The sequence below is a fragment of the Sander lucioperca genome, chromosome 3, assembly GCF_008315115.2.
Source record: "Sander lucioperca isolate FBNREF2018 chromosome 3, SLUC_FBN_1.2, whole genome shotgun sequence".
Classification (NCBI taxonomy): Eukaryota; Metazoa; Chordata; class Actinopteri; order Perciformes; family Percidae; genus Sander; species Sander lucioperca.
In genome coordinates this window covers 27,406,980-27,424,246 of record NC_050175.1, presented here as the reverse complement: position 1 = coordinate 27,424,246, position 17,267 = coordinate 27,406,980, and the positions used below count along the sequence as shown (strand labels likewise).

General features: G+C 39.7%; 1 protein-coding gene across 11 annotated transcripts in view; it reads left to right on the top strand.

Moving 5' to 3' along the window:
• tle3b (TLE family member 3, transcriptional corepressor b) overlaps nucleotides 1–11,081 on the top strand; it is a 35,600-nt gene extending 24,519 nt beyond the window's left edge. For all 11 annotated transcript variants that reach the window (XM_031290208.2, XM_031290204.2, XM_031290203.2 and 8 more), the window contains 12 exons: nucleotides 706–828; nucleotides 1,756–1,806; nucleotides 2,167–2,322; nucleotides 3,198–3,333; nucleotides 4,294–4,469; nucleotides 5,087–5,163; nucleotides 5,265–5,514; nucleotides 6,443–6,690; nucleotides 6,912–7,059; nucleotides 7,788–7,938; nucleotides 9,195–9,271; nucleotides 9,693–11,081. In XM_031290208.2, coding sequence (XP_031146068.1) covers nucleotides 706–828; nucleotides 1,756–1,806; nucleotides 2,167–2,322; nucleotides 3,198–3,333; nucleotides 4,294–4,469; nucleotides 5,087–5,163; nucleotides 5,265–5,514; nucleotides 6,443–6,690; nucleotides 6,912–7,059; nucleotides 7,788–7,938; nucleotides 9,195–9,271; nucleotides 9,693–9,800 — 1,701 coding nt within the window. In that variant the 3' untranslated portion in view covers nucleotides 9,801–11,081. The remainder of the gene's footprint in view (nucleotides 1–705; nucleotides 829–1,755; nucleotides 1,807–2,166; nucleotides 2,323–3,197; nucleotides 3,334–4,293; nucleotides 4,470–5,086; nucleotides 5,164–5,264; nucleotides 5,515–6,442; nucleotides 6,691–6,911; nucleotides 7,060–7,787; nucleotides 7,939–9,194; nucleotides 9,272–9,692) is intronic.
• Nucleotides 11,082–17,267: the final 6,186 nt, after the last annotated feature.

Here is a 17,267-nt window from a genome sequence, read left to right as displayed (position 1 = left end):
AATTCACAGACAGACTGTCATGGCGGCTTGTTCAGAATACGATCTCATATTGTACTAAAATAGTTCACCGAAACGTGTTTCTGAAAACATTTTAAGCGAGAAATAGGCCATGCAGTTGCTGAATCTGTCTTCGTTTCAGATCGACAAAGGTCAGTTTAAAAGATTTTCGTCAGATTTTGAGCGGCTCATCCGCTCCCCATTTCCGGGTGAGTCCTGACTGCCCTGTCCCCGACTGAACATGTCGGGTCGGCCCAAATGAAGGCCGACGGCTCCTCGGACGGCCGACAGCACGGGACACACCAAACAGACTCGAGTCACGGACCTCGCCAGACGGCCCGACGCCCGATTATCGGGCTGGTGTGTCTTCTCTCTTACTCAGCGCTTACTACTTAACATCTTGCACTATGTAAATGTTATTTTTTTTTGTGAGTCACACCTTGTAAAACATCTTTACACCATGTCAAGATGGGTTCAGATGGAGTAAGAACACATTTGCAATATTGCTAGACTTCACTTCCTCACATGATATTGCAGAAGCTGCAATTCTGCAAGATACAACACAGTAATGTTCATTGGAAGCGTGTCTCTATATGGTGCAGTATATAAAGGGATTATTGACAGTATTTTGAGAATGCTAAGAGTCAAAGGTATAGCACACTCAGGATGAGCTGATGTGGTCTGGCTGCATGTTGTTGTTGTTGGCAGAATAACTCCGTGTCGCCATCAGACAGCCTGCGGGCTGCGAGTGAGAAGCACCGCGGCTCTTCAGATTACAGCCTTGACTCCAAGAAACGCAAAGTGGACGACAAAGACAGCATGAGCCGATATGTGAGTGTTTATTAGCTTTATTGTTTGTAGTGTTTGCATTAATGAGTTTGTAGCTGTCTTACTCTAGCTGTTGGTGGGGCCCTGAGCTTTGTTTCTGCTTATATTTTAACTTTGATTAACTAGATTAGGCCACTCATGAAAAATGTTACACTTCAGGACAAAGTTAAATACAAGCAAAACAAAATACAGCACAAAAAAACTAATTAAACAGTTTATTACCAGTTAATTTATTATACAGTTATTTCATTATATACCCAACCAAGTTTTGACAATGCTTTATTTTTATGTGTCTGTAAATTCCTAATCTAAAGTGTTCTGGAAAGGAATCCATACAGTAGTTTGGCTCTAATTAAAGGTCAAATAGAGACAGTGTTCAGTTGGTACACTTCCAATGAATTAATAAATTCCAATCAAATGCTAAGCTAGTGCATCCTTGAGTCTTTCAGTCAGTGCACAGCATGTCAGCTGAACATTGTCTACAGGTCAGTGTACAATTCAACATATATGAAGAGTAAAGTTTCTAATAATAATAATAATAATAATAATAATATATGTATAATATAATTTACTTGGATTCAAATGAACCAGTTCTTTTAGAGAAATGCCTCTGGATATCAACTACTGACTTAAATAATTACAGAACTGTCTTTATTTTCCCGATAATTACTACAAATTTACACAGTTCTTTCCAGAAAACCTTCAAGAAATTGGAAATAATGTAACTGTGAAAAAAGCGTTACCCAGTCTCATTTCTTATGATAATACAGAATCGAAAGCAAAAAAAAAGAAAGAAATGCTAAAAAGAGGTTAAAGTCCATAAATCTGGTCTTTGATGTTGATCTAGTAGTCAAAAATTGGGCTGCATTGGTTTATGTGTACTGTTACTGGTCTCCCAGTAATGTATAGCCTGCCACTCCTTTGTTTCAGGACAGTGACGGAGACAAAAGTGATGACTTGGTAGTGGATGTTTCCAATGAGGTAAGACTGCGTTTGAACTTAGCTGCTCCACCACATTCCTGTGAACACTGCACAGAAACTAAACACAGTACTCTTTTGTCATGTGTCTGTAGAAGCCTCAACACCTTTCACAGCGTTGCCAAAAAGTCTGTCATAATATTGGTTGTGTGTGCCTACTTCTTTTGCCATTCATGCAGACAGTAATACAAAGAATACAAAGAGAAAAGGGAGTGACAGGTGTGTGTGTGTGTGTGTGTGTGTGTGTCTGTCGGTGTTTGCACATGAGGCCCCAGTTTGTTTGACCTACATGTACATGCCAGTGGCTTTCCTCCGGTCTGTTTGCTCAGTCTCGCTCTCTGTCTGTCTCCTTTAACTCTGTAGGATCCAGCCACTCCTCGAGTCAGCCCCGCTCACTCTCCTCCAGAAAACGGCCTGGATAAATCACGAGTCCTGAAGAAGGATGCTGCCCCCAACAGCCCCGCCTCCGTCGCCTCCTCAGGCAGCACGCCGTCCTCCAAAGCAAAAGACCACGCCCATGTGAGTGACACTGAAAGACTAGAGAGAAGATGAAATAAGGTGGTTGCAGTGGAGGGTGAACTGACAGACTAAAGGGCATTTGTCAAGTGAAGTGGGTGTCTGTGTGAGGGACTAATACGCAGGAGGCTTAGCAGTTGGCTGCTATGAGGGGCTTGAAGGGGCAGAGATGCACTCTCAGGAAATCAAACCCTGTGGCTCACTCCTCTCAATCTCCTTTATGGCTTACCCAATAAATGGTCATTTCTTCCTCGACCTGAGGCTGTAAATAATCAGAGACACAGCAGCAGGGGAACTGCTGTCTCCCTCTTTTTTGCTTGGTCTCTCACTAACTGGGCTAAACAATCCTCATGCATCGGTTTTACATAAACCATTTCACTGAGGATTAGGATAGATTTATAGTCCACATCACTACCCTCCACCTCCCATGACACCCAGCCTCTCTCCGTATCTCATTAGAGTGTGTCACCAGACTATACCCCCCCACTCCTCTAACTCCAACTGCAAATGAAGAAGACAGATTAATTATGATAGAAGTGTTTGGGCCACCAAGTTGCTTGTCTAGCCACTCTTAACAAGCTTGACTTCTAAGCAAAGGGTGATCCCCCCCCCCCCGCACACCGTGGCTGTAATGAAGTGTCAGTGTTAGATTGGATTACCTTGAGCCATCCACTCAGATTGTCACTCTGGATTCTCTGCTAGTGGGGGTATTTTAGAATTACTTGGGGATTTTTTAATTTATTTTTAACTCTGGCATGTTTCATTTTTGTGTGTGTGTGTGTGTGTGTGGCTGAGAGTGAGAATAAGTGAACTCAACTTTCAGTAATCAGATACAAAACAAGGTTTCCTCAAGAGGTTAAAGAGTGTTTCTGTTTTAGAACGACAAGTCATCCACACCGAGCCTGAAGTCCAACACACCCACACCGAGGAATGAGGCCCCAACACCAGGAACCAGCACCACTCCAGGACTACGGCCTCTCACAATGGGCAAACCCCCCGGCATGGAGGCATTAGGTATGTAAACACTTTCACACAACTTCACTGTCATACTTATTTAGATCTGAAGCATTGACAAACAATAAGCTATTTTGAAATTTAATATTCTTGCTTGAAAAGTAACTTAAACAGAATTATGCTTCTCCAAAGATGCATACGATGTGCTTTTCTTCTTCTTCTTATGATAATAAACTGAATATTTTTAGGTTATGGAGTGCCTGTTGGACAAAATTAGCATTTTACAGGCAAGGCAATTAATCAAGAAAGTAATCTGCGGATTAGGGATGCTAATTTCTGACCGATAGCCGACCCTCTTTAACCGATCATTAACCGGTAACCGACAGCAAGCAACTGAGTCCCAGTTCATCCGTTCGGGAGGTTAAGAAATATCCGCTTCTGTTGACAGCTGCGGACTTGTACCTGTCGCGCACCCACGATGTTGCGTTCCTTGTCGTAGACACATGCATCCACTTTCCTCGTACTGCTTTCACGTCTGCACGACCGACACAAGTCCGTAGCTGTCTGTGGAGCATATGCCCCAGCCTCTCTCCACTGCATCCACCTGCGAGGTTGTCAGCGGTGTGTCTGCCTGGCATACTCGGTGTGTAGGACGGCCGTTTTTAAGCTTTGGTAGGCAATTTGTTTTTGGCATCGTTGGGCAGAAATTCCATGATAATCTTTCAGCATAGTGTAATTCAAGTGGTCTTTTTATATTACTTTAACTTTTTTTTTTTTTTTAAATATTGTTTTTAACCGTTTTAGTAATACTTGGTCAAAATTCTTATTGTGGGTAAACAGTTATTTATTAACATCCCTACTGCAGATTAATTGATGATAAAATAAAATTGAAAGTTCATGATTAGATTCATTAGTAGTTGTTCTGGAGCTTTCGATCAGTAATGCGCTATGGTTTTGTTTTGTCTCTCCTGTCTGCAGAGTTTTTACAAATCAATTAAAATGGCCTTTTCTTTTCTCTAGCCGCCCCAGCCCTACGTACACCTCTGTCCATTGCGGGTACCTATCCCTCCCCGTTTGCGATGATGGGTCATCATGAGATGAACGGATCCCTGACCAGCCCAGGCGTCTATCCGGGTCTTATTTCACCACAGATGAGTGCTGCAGCTGCTGCTGCCGCTTATGGACGCTCACCAATTGTAACTATTCTAGCTTCTATATAGAATTTATGAATCCAATGAATGAACAAAGCTCCTCTTCTTCACATAAATTCATTCATATATTCCATCAGTTTGACACAACAAGCCCTCACTTCACCTCTGTATGAAGTGCCCTCCACGGCTGTAGGTTGTAGAATCTGTTAGCAAAATGACTTTGAGAAACTTAAGCATTCGTCCTGTATTTCCATAACTCATTGTGAATAGTTCCACTTGGCTGGCTGCAACTTGTTGTGTGTACATAATGAGAAAGTACAAAGACGGCCTAGCTCCTTTACTTTGATGTTAGTTAGTTAGCATTCTAAAGGCTTTAGAAAAAGGCTTGCCCCGGAAATGCGTCTCCATGTTTGAAAATCTCCCAGGCTTTCATTAGCATTAGCAAATGGGATGTTGTAGCCTTGTGTAAAGCTTCTCTGTATGCAATGAAGCTGAATCTGCGCCTTTTCAAGGGATTTGCCTGGAAACGATGGTACGAGAGTTCCTCAGGGCGTTAGCGGAGAAAGTGAGGCATAGTTTTTAATTTGAATATTAGCTTAGTCTAATTTATCTTTGCAGGTTATTGGTTGTTTGTTAACTCTTGGCTCTTCTTGCTCATGCAGGCTGGGTTTGACCCTCATCCTCACATGAGAGCTCCGGGCCTGCCAGCCAGCCTCACGTCCATTTCTGGAGGAAAACCGTGAGTATCAGCAGCTTTGGATTTAGCTATTTTATTTATCAACAGATAGCATATACCTCTAGGCTCACCTGACCATCTTTCCCTTCCTCTGTCCCCCACAGAGCTTATTCTTTTCATGTGAGTGCAGATGGTCAGATGCAGCCTGTGCCCTTCCCTCCAGACGCACTGATAGGCCCGGGCATCCCGCGCCACGCTCGCCAGATCAACACACTGAGCCACGGGGAAGTGGTGTGCGCTGTCACCATTAGCAACCCCACACGTCACGTCTACACCGGTGGCAAGGGTTGTGTCAAGATCTGGGACATCAGCCAACCAGGCAGCAAGAGCCCAGTGTCCCAGCTCGACTGCCTGGTAACTAGTTGTTGTTTTGTGTTTGTGCAAGAGTTTCAGATTTGTGCTATTACTGTGGATGTTTGAAAAGGCATCCAACCAGAACAGGAATGTACTCATGTTTCATGAGATCTCTGCAATCGGCCCGCCTTCATTAAGATTTTCTTGAGCATCAAATGTAGCCTGACTCCACATCCCACCGTAGCTTTCCCCCAGATCCCAACAGACAGACATGTGAATAATTCAGCAAAGTGTCTCACTGCTGTGCTGAAATAATCCTTGGTGAGAAAAAAAGCCTGCTGAGTAATGATGTTCTGATTGGCCAACCCTGTCTGCCATTACCCAGCTTATTACTTCCTCCCAACTGCCTCCCATTTCTCATTTTGATACTGCAGCTTCATGCCGTTCAACTCATATGGCCTCCAACACCGTTAAGGTGCGTCCAGAGTGCAATTGGGTCTTATAAAGCCATCGGGGTGCTGTTTTAATTCGAGCAAGAGCTTTCACAGTCCTATTGATCTGTCTTCCTGCTCTCTTGGAGCCTGGCCAACAGCTGCAGCCCCACTCTCTCCCGACATCTCTTGTTAAAGCTGACATCCACATCTTCACTATAACACAAAAGAGACGGCAGCAGCCTGAAAACTTCACCTGTCAAAGAAAAGCTCCTCTTGAGTTTAAGTAGAAATGGTCTTGACGTGGACCCAGTGATGTATGCTGCTAATCCCTTTTTACTCATTTAGAATTGTAATTGAGTTTGTTCTTAACCTCAAATCACCCTGTTTACATAGATATTTCAGAGCATTGTTTGTATGAGTGTGTTTTTATCTACTGTAAGGTAACTGTGGGTGTCCTGAAAGGCGGCATCAAATAAAAATGTATTACTATTATTATATTTCACGTTTACAGATCAATTACATCAATATCGTGACGATACTTGTTTCTGTTCCAGAACAGGGACAATTACATCCGCTCCTGCAAGCTGTTGCCTGACGGCCGCACCCTGATAGTGGGTGGCGAAGCCAGCACGTTGACCATCTGGGACCTGGCCTCACAGACGCCGCGCATAAAGGCCGAGCTCACTTCCTCTGCTCCGGCCTGCTACGCACTGGCCATAAGCCCTGACGCCAAGGTCTGCTTCTCCTGCTGCTCGGATGGAAACATCGCTGTGTGGGACCTCCATAACCAGACCCTCGTTAGGTCAGTACTTTGTATGTTTACCAATATGGTTTGCTTTGAGCACATACTGAAAGACTCAATTGACTCACTTTGGATGTGTGCTACAAGCATTCTTTAATACACAGCTCATTGTGTTTGAAGAATAAAATAGTTGGCCACCAACACAAGGCAGCCTTATTGTTAGAGTTGGGAAGGCTTTGTCCTCTGTTCCTGACTTTGCTTGGTGTCTTGTGGTGTTCCAGGCAGTTCCAGGGCCACACAGATGGAGCCAGCTGTATCGACATCTCCCACGACGGGACCAAACTGTGGACCGGAGGGCTTGACAACACTGTTCGCTCCTGGGATCTGAGAGAGGGACGACAGCTCCAGCAACACGACTTTACCTCACAGGTAGAGAGAAGCCTGTCTAAAACAAATGCATCTACAGATGAATGCATTCAGGGCCCTATTTTAACGATCCAAGCACACAGCGTAGGTGCGTTTAGGGCGTGTCCAAATCCACTTTTGCTAATTTGACAGCGGAAAAAAGGGTCCGTGCGCCGGGTTCAAAAGGGTTGTACTTAGTGTCTTCATTAATTCATAGGTGTGTTTTGGGCGTAACATGCAATAAACCAATCAGTGTCATCTCCCATTCCCTTTAAAAGCCAGGCGCATTTGTACCTTGGCGCATTGCTATTATGATATTGGATTTGCACCGTAATATTTTTATTCGTAATCTTTTGTGTGCTTGTGTGTGTGCTGCTGTGCGTCCCTGTGTGTGTGTGTAACAAGCATAGTGTGCGCACGCTGTGGACGAACCTAGGCACATTTTACTAATGCGCTGTTAAAATAACAATGAAATGCTGCGCTATTGACTTCAGACCAGGTTTTTGTTGGTCAATGGCGCGATCACTTCCCGCTGACTCAAGATAGCAATACACCAAGAATGCACCTGAACACAGGTGCATTTGCTATTTAAACGACGTGGCCGCTGGACGGGAAATTGACAACTGCGTCGGTCTTAAACTAGCAAAAAGACTTGCGTCGGACTTTGCGCTGCGCCGGGTGCAAGATAGGGCTCTCAGTGTTTACTTTTTGCTGATGACTTTTGATCCAACTGTGTTGTCTCCCTGTTGCAGATCTTTTCGCTGGGCTACTGTCCCACTGGAGAATGGTTGGCTGTGGGCATGGAGAGCAGCAACGTGGAGGTGCTTCACCACACCAAGCCGGACAAATACCAGCTGCACCTGCACGAAAGCTGTGTCCTCTCACTCAAGTTCGCCTACTGTGGTAAGTAGCAGGCTCCTTAACACAGACCTATAGGGAATAACAAATAATATTTAGGTATTCAATAGCTAGATGATTTAAGGGTTTAATCTTTAGTTAGGGATAGTGTGGTCAAGAGCAACTCTGGCTGACTGCCATTAAATTTGGTGTTGAAATTCAGTGGATGATTTTTTTTTTGGGTAATATTTTGATGACATCATGACCGGGGATCTCAGAGTCATGGCCACATCAGGCAAAAAAAAAATTGACACCAGTCTTTTAAACTTGATTTTAGGTAGACCTATTCGGATGACATGGAGGTCATATCCTTGGTAGTATTTCTGGGGTTTAACTACACCCATATATCACATATATATGAATAAACTAGAAGGGCACTCTGAGAGTGCAGACCTTTGCCGAGGCATGCCCTCGCAGTGTTTCTCTAGTTTTTGTCTTGACAAAATCATTTTGATTTTGTCAAAGTTAGAAACCAGATCCTTGAGTCATGTCTGGTCTGATTTTTACAGTCTAGATGAGTATTAGCTGTAGTATCAGTATTCAACTGGACATATAGCTGCTGCAGTTGGTTACTGGTGGGTTGTGTTGGAGACCGCTTATGTAGATGCTGAAATTATTCAAACATCCAGTGACTTGTAGGGTGCAATCAAAATGCTGTTTGGTTTTACTCTAGAGCATTTTTTATCTGAGCTCCTGATAAGTGCTGGTTATTTGTGAGAAGAATTCATTTGAAACGTCAGATGGACGCTTGCTGTACAGTCTAAATTGCACATACAAAAGGCTTGTGCATTCCCAAGGAAGCTGTATTTTACAAATATGCTCATTAAATTTGTCATTGCTTTTTCAGTTCAGATCACAGTGCCTGCTGGGCAGACCAGCTGGTGTCAACTTTAAGGCTCAGACAAATGAGGTTTCACTATCGCATCTTCCCCCCCCCCCCCCAAACCCCCCAAAATGTCAGTATTCATTTCTCCTCACGAGACCCCCCACAGCACAGTCTCATATCACTGCCAACGCAGAACTGGTTAATTCAAATGATGCTCACTGCCTCAGAGCTCTCACTGCCACTAATTAAAGAATTACCCAACTAGTCAGTGGGTAATTAATCAGAGGGTGATTTAAATAATTACCAGAGTGGAAATGGTGAAAGTCTTCTTTATTATGTGCATTTTATGTCTATTGATAAGGTTATTACAGAGCTGTGTATTAGCTGTTGTTGTGGGCTGGAGGATATAATGCAAATCTCTGTTCTCTGTTTGCAGGTAAATGGTTTGTGAGCACAGGGAAGGACAATCTGCTGAATGCATGGAGGACTCCTTATGGTGCCAGCATATTCCAGGTAAACACAGACACACAATTAAATCAATCCATTAGAGCCAGCAGTGCAGTTCAAGATTTTTGACAGAGAAATCTTTTTTTTTTTTTTTTTCCTGTGCAAGTTAGTGTCGCCGTTACTAACTGGACCTTTTAGAAAGAGGTTCTAACATGTTCTGGTTTCTTATTTGCGTTAGTAGACAACAACTGTACCACTGAACAGTTAGAATTTATGTTCTGCGTGTGCTGAGAAAAAACCTAATTAATTAGACAGTATTCAAGCTAATTCAACAGTAATTATACCGAATTCTGAATAAATACACATTCCTGTCCACCAATGAATAGTAGGTTAATTAAGCATCTTTCAGATAGGCTCAAGAAGAACAAACTACTAAGTAAAGACCACAAATAACTGAGAACTTGTACCCCCCTTCTTACTTCCACAGTCAAAGGAGTCGTCCTCCGTCCTGAGCTGTGACATCTCAGCAGATGACAAATACATCGTGACAGGATCCGGTGACAAGAAGGCCACCGTCTACGAAGTAATCTACTAGAGAGAAAGGAGGCTTCTGCTCTCACTTCTGATGGAACTTTTACTTTCCCCGACCGACTGTGGACTACAACACGATGAGACAAACTACAGATTTGGCAGTCTCACCTGGCGGAAATCGATAGAGCTGTTGGCCCAAGGATGCTTGTGCTGGAAAGAAATTTTTCTGTCCTTTTTGTTTCGGAGGGTTGATTTTTTTGGGTTACACATTTTTTTGTGACTTCAGAATTTGTTCCTGTTTTTCCTTGAATATTTGGGTGTAACCCGATGAAGCAGCGCTTCATTTCTGAGAACCTCGTTCCTCCAGACATCTTGTGAAAAGTGTATATATCGGATTAAATAAGACATTTTATATATATTATAAAAATATATATATTTTCATGTCCTGGGTGTACTTGTGATGATTTTTTTTGGCCCACTCTGTCTTATGCCATGATACTTGAGTGGGAGAGCAGAACATAGATTAGAACTTTTTAACAATTTTGATTTTCTTAAAGCACATTCTCCAGACTGACCTTTTCAGAAATCAAAGAGGAGCATGAAACTTGTAAGTAAGACGTTTTGTGGAGATTTTAAATGGCCTTTTGTCACAGTGCTCTTACCGAACGATGAAAACGAAGAGTCCTCTGACTCCAGCAGAGCCTCTGCTGGTTTGGACCACTGTGGGATGGAGCGGGACACTGATTCAGGAAAAGAGATGGATGTAAATTTAATTCATATATATAAAGAGACTTTTTTTTTTAAAGTGTACTGCTCTGTCTGTTATCTTTCTCCCTATTTGTTTTACCTTGTTAGATTATGGGCGATGGGGAATGTTTAATGTTTAGCCTAACCCTTGGACCTCAGTTGGCAGCAGAAGCACTGCAGCAGGCACAAACTGAATAAAATGTACTTTTAGTTAACTTGACGTAATATGGATGTTGAATTGCACCATTGAATTCTTGGCTTCAGACTAAACTCAAACATTTTTGGAATCCTTCTGCCCTTTGTATTTTATCACTATTCCTGGAATATTGTTGGCAGAGAGACATGTAAATGCTCATAGGGACGGAAGGAACAGCACTTAAATGTAAACAAAAATTTGTGAATCACGTCTCCTATGTTGACATTAAGACAACAATAAATAATTCTGGTTTGTACACTGTGCTCCTGTCAGCATTTCCTACAAGAAAATAAGGGGCCAAATGCGCCAGTCCCTCTGAATCACACCAAAGTATGTAGCTAATGCTGTCAGTGCTGAAAAGAAATGTACAGTTGTTAATAAATCAATAAAACAGTTTTTGTAGAATGGCCTATTTCCTTGTGATTGACCTACTGACATTTCATCAGGTGTTAATACAACAGCTACCATTTAGGACACTGAGATCATGTCCTATTTACACTGAGCTACAAAAAATTTCAAAATGTTCAGCTCTTTAAGGACATTTGTGATTGTATGCAACTGTTTTCTACCATTTATACTTTTTAAAATTAAGCTTTTTTCTTTTTACATTGAAAGTCAATGGAGCAGTATTAAATCTTCAACTTCGAAATGCTACTCCTCCAACATACTTACCTACAGATGTCATTCAAACTTTAAACTATTCACAAAACCTTCAGCTATTACAAAATGATTCAGCTTTTTGATATCTTTTACAGTTTTCATGTGGTATCACTGTTTAAGTTTAGTGCTTCTTTCAGGCTTTTTCTGCGTTTAATGGGTGTATATTGCGTGACTTAGACTTTGTGTGGTTTACAGGTTCTTCCAGACTTACTTTGACATACTATACTATGACTTTTTATCACTTTTTTTCGACATGGTATATTATGATTATTTGCAATATACTATAATATGACTTTTTCTTATTTTTTCGACATACTACACTGACTTTTTTATCACTTTTTTCGACATTATACTATGACTGTTTCCAACATACTACGCTATGACTTTTTTGACATACTATGGCTTTTTTTTGTCACTTTTTTCGACATACTATACTATTACTTGTTTCTGACTTACTATACTATGACTATTTTCAAGATACAATACCAATATATTATTATGCCTTTACATGTTATATTAATACAGGAGTTAAACATTGGGCTGATGTGGCTCAGGAAGTAGAGCATGTTTTAATTTAACCACAAGGTTGACAGTTCAATCCCCACCTCCTCCTGTCTGCATGATAAAGTGTCCCTTTGACTTTTTCGAAATACTATACTATGACTTTTTTTTCGACATACAATATATACTATGGCTTTTTTATGTTTTTTTCAACATACTATACTATTATTTATTTCTGACATACTATGTTTTGTTGTTTCTGACTTTTTTCGACATACTATAGCATGGCTTTTTTATCACTTTTTTCGACATATTATACTATGGCTTTTTAATCACTTTATTCAACATACTAGATTATGGCTTTTTTGAACATACTATATTATGGCTTTTTTTATCACATTTTTCGACATACTATTCTATTACTTGTTTCTGACTTACTGTACTATGACTATTTTCTAGATACAATACTATATTATTATGCCTTTACATGTTATACTATTAGTACAGCGGTTAAACATTGGGCTGTGGTGACTCAGGAAGCAGAGCATGTTTTCCTTTAACCACAAGGTTGACAGTTCAATCCCCACCTCCTCCTGTCTGCATGATAAAGTGTCCCTCAGCAAGACACTGAACACCTCTGAGAAACGTAAAAGCACCAATTATAAACATATATGTCCCATGTTTTGTCACATTATGATTTTTATATGCCTTTTTGCACATACTATACTATAACTATTGTGACTTTTTTCAACATACTACTATGACTTTTTTTCAACATACTATACAATGACTTTTTTTATCACTTTCTTCGACATACTATACTATGGCGTTTTTCGACATACTATACTATGGCTTTTTTTTTTTAAATACTATACTATGGCATTTTTCGACATACCATACTATGTGAATATACCGAGTGAATTTGACCGGCATAAAATCTGCATATGTCAGACTGACTGGCAGGTCGCCGGTCATGGCCGATGATGTGAAAATGGGCCAATTCTGGTCACCAGCCGGTCAATCGGTGCATCTCTATTTCATACTATACTATGGCTTTTTTTTAAACATAGTATACTATGCCGTTTTTCGACATACTATACTATGGCTTTTTTATCCCTTTTTTCGACATACTATAGAATGGCTTTTTTATCACTTTTTCTGACATACTATACTGACTTTTTTGAGAAACGTAAAAGCACCAATTATAAACATATATGTCCCATTTTTTGTCATATATGGCTTTTTGCACATACTATACTATAACTTTCATGACTGTTTTTGACATACTATACTATGGCTTTTTTATCACTTTTTTCAACATACTATACTATTACTTGTTTCTGACTTACTATACTATGACTATTTTCTATACAACCCCAAGAACACCATCCCAACCGTGAAGCATGGAGGTGGAAACATCATTCTTTGGGGATGCTTTTCTGCAAAGGGGACAGGACGACTGCACCGTATTGAGGGGAGGATGGATGGGGCCATGTATTGCGAGATCTTGGCCAACAACCTCCTTCCCTCAGTAAGAGCATTGAAGATGGGTCGTTGCTGGGTCTTCCAGCATGACAACGACCCGAAACACACAGCCAGAGCAACTAAGGAGTGGCTCTGTAAGAAGCATCTCAAGGTCCTGGAGTGGCCTAGCCAGTCTCCAGACCTGAACCCAATAGAAAATCTTTGGAGGGAGCTAAAAGTCCGTATTGCCCAGCGACAGCCCCGAAACCTGAAGGATCTGGAGAAGGTCTGTATGGAGGAGTGGGCCAAAATCCCTGCTGCAGTGTGTGCAAACCTGGTCAAGAACTACAGGAAATGTATGATCTCTGTAATTGCAAACAAAGGTTTCTGTAGCAAATATTAAGTTCTGCTTTTCTGATGTATCAAATACTTATGGCATGCAATAAAATGCAAATTAATTACTTAAAAATCATACAATGTGATTTTCTGGATTTTTGTTTTAGATTCCATCACTCACAGTTGAAGAGTACCTATGATAAAAATTACATACTTCTACATGCTTTGTAAGTGGGAAAACCTGCAAAATCGGCAGTGTATCAAATACTTGTTCTCCCCACTGTATATCCCATTTTTGTCATACTATGGCTTTTATATGCCTTTTTGCAATTACTATAACTTTTCTGACTTTTCCGACATACTATGACTTTTTCAACATACTATATTATGACTTTTTATCGACATGCAATACAATGACTTTTTCGAAATACTATACTATGACTTTTTTTCGACATACAATATATACTATGGCTTTTTTATGTTTTTTTTCGACATACTATACTATTATTTATTTCTGACATACTATGTTTTGTTGTTTCTGACTTTTTTCGACATACTATACTATGGCTTTTTAATCACTTTATTCAACATACTAGATTATGGCTTTTTTGAACATACTATATTATGGCTTTTTTTATCACATTTTTCGACATACTATTCTATTACTTGTTTCTGACTTACTGTACTATGACTATTTTCTAGATACAATAATATATTATTATGCCTTTACATGTTATACTATTAGTACAGCGGTTAAACATTGGGCTGTGGTGACTCAGGAAGCAGAGCATGTTTTCCTTTAACCACAAGGTTGACAGTTTAATCCCCACCTCCTCCTGTCTGCATGATAAAGTGTCCCTCAGCAAGACACTGAACATCTCTGAGAAACGTAAAAGCACCAATTATACAAAAAAATTACTACAAAAAAATTACTACAGCTCTTGCAAAACGGGTGGCAACGTTGCCACCCGTTTCGTAAGAGCTGTAGTAATTTTTTTGGGATTTGGTTTCATCCACAGGTCGGCAAGTAGCACTCTCCAAAATACTGGTAGCATGCTAGCGGGTAGCATCACGTTAACTGAACTATATGCTTAGCTCGTAGGTGGTAGCTCTGCACAATGTGCATATGGCTTTCGACTTGTCTACGAGCCGTTCGGGAGTTTTGGAAAATAAAAAGCTCCATTCAGAGTTATTGTTGTGTCTTTCTCCATCATCCCTGCAGCCTGCAGCAGCAGGATGTGTTACGAGGAAGTGGCAGCTTGATGATAAGTAACGGTGCTGCAAAGGGTCAAAATAGTAGCCTGTTAGGCACGACGCAAAGCCGAGTGAAGCCGGCATGCGATTAATGCATTTTAAAAAAATGAACGCGTTATGCTCTGCCCTTAATCGCATCGCGATTAACGCGTTAATGCTGACAGCCCTACTTTTTTATCACTTTTTTCAACATACTATACTATGGATTTTATTTTTTTTTTTTAAATACAATGTTATGGCTTTTTTTTTTTTTAAATACAATACTATTGGGTTTTTCGACATACTATACTATGGCTTTTTTATCACTTTTTTCAACATACTATACTATTACTTGTTTCTGACTTACTATACTATGACTATTTTCTACATACAATACCAAGATATTATTATGCCTTTACATTTACATTTACATTTACTATTAGTACAGCGGTTAAACATTGGGCTGATGTGGCTCAGGAAGCAGAGCATGTTTTCCTTTAACCACAAGGTTGACAGTTGCATGATAAAGTGTCCCTCAGCAAGACACTGAACACCTCTGAGAAACGTAAAAGCACCAATTATAAACATATATGTCCAATTTTTTGTCATATTATGGCTTTTATATGCCTTTTTGCACATACTATAACTTTCATGACTTTTTTCAACATACTATATTATGACTTTTTTATGACTTTTTTCAACATACTATATCATGACTATTTGCAACATACTATACTACGGCTTTTTATCACTTTTTTCAACATACTATACTTTGGCTTTTTTATCACTTTTTCCAACATACTATAGAATGGCTTTTTTCAACATACTATACTATGGCTTTTTAATCACTTTTTTCGACAAACTACACTATGACTTTTTTCGACATATACTATGACTTTTTTCAACATACTATTCTATGGCTTTTTTATCACTTTTTCCGACATACTATAGAATGTTTTTTTTCGACATACTATACAATGGCTTTTCTATCACTTTCTTCGACATATTATACTATGGCTTTTTTATCACTTTCTTCGACATACTATACTAGGGCTTTTTTTATCACTTTTTTCGACAAACTATACTGTGAATTTTTTATCACTTTTTTTTTCCGACATTCTATACTATGGCTTTTTTATCACTTCATTCAACATCCTATATACTATGACTATTTTTGACGTGCTATACTGTGACTTTTTATCACTTTTTTCAACATACTATACTATGGCTATTTTCGACATACTATACTATTACTTTTTATCATTGTTTTTCGACACACTATGACTTTTTATCACTTTTTTCGACATACTATACTATGACTTTTTACCACTTTTTCGACATACTTTACTGTGACTTTTCGACATGCTATACTATGACTTTTTTTTAGCAAATTCTTTGTCATACTATATACTATGACCATTTTCAACACACTACACTATAACCTTTTATCATTTTTTTCGACATACTATACTATGACTTTTTATTACTTTTTTCGACATACTATACTATGACTTTTTTCGTCAAACTATACTATGACTTTTTTTATGACTTTATTTATGTGTGCAGATGTGCTGCAATAGCAGCTTGCTTTGGCACAATTATTTGTCATACTTAATCATATTCTTATTGCGTCAATGCTGATTCAGCAGCACTCACATTAGCGTTATCTGATTCTTTATTATTGTGTGAATGCTGATTTAGCAGCATGAAATATTCAACTTTTGTTTCATACATTATTGGTGTTATTTAACATTTCATTGAAATGTATACAAATTTAAACCATTCCCACTTTTTCAACTATTCTCGCTACTTTACCTTCTTCCTATGCATTTAAGCCAGCAATCCATGTTTAGCTTTAGCAATTTAGCTTTTTTTAGCATTCAAAAGCACTTTCTGCAGGACATACATTTTCTAGTTAATATTTTCTTTTGCTAACATTAAACAGCTAAAAGCCACATTTAGCATTACGAAAATTGTTAGGGCGTTCACGAATGTTAGTTGATGTTTAATTGTGTTGCTAGATCTCGCGAGAGTTTGTTCCTGACACAGAAAGAGGTCTCGAACAAAGTTTTCTCCCGATTTCTCCATCTGAAAACTGCCATTTTAGTGTGAGAATGTTTGGGAGATATTTGGCTTGTGATAAATGGGTGCAATATTTACTTTGGTAACTATGGGGCGAAAGAATCAGTCATAATCTGTGTTCATGTTCACTTCTCCCATTGGAATCAATACACTCAGGACCTGCCGCTCATCTCCTACTGTGAAGAGACATAGCAGTAATGAAACCCACATGACGCAGATACAGGAAATTACTCTGAGTTGGGGCATCTCGGTTCTAAACCATCTCTGGTCAAACTTAAAGCAGGGGCTGACATTCCTTTTTACATTCAGTTT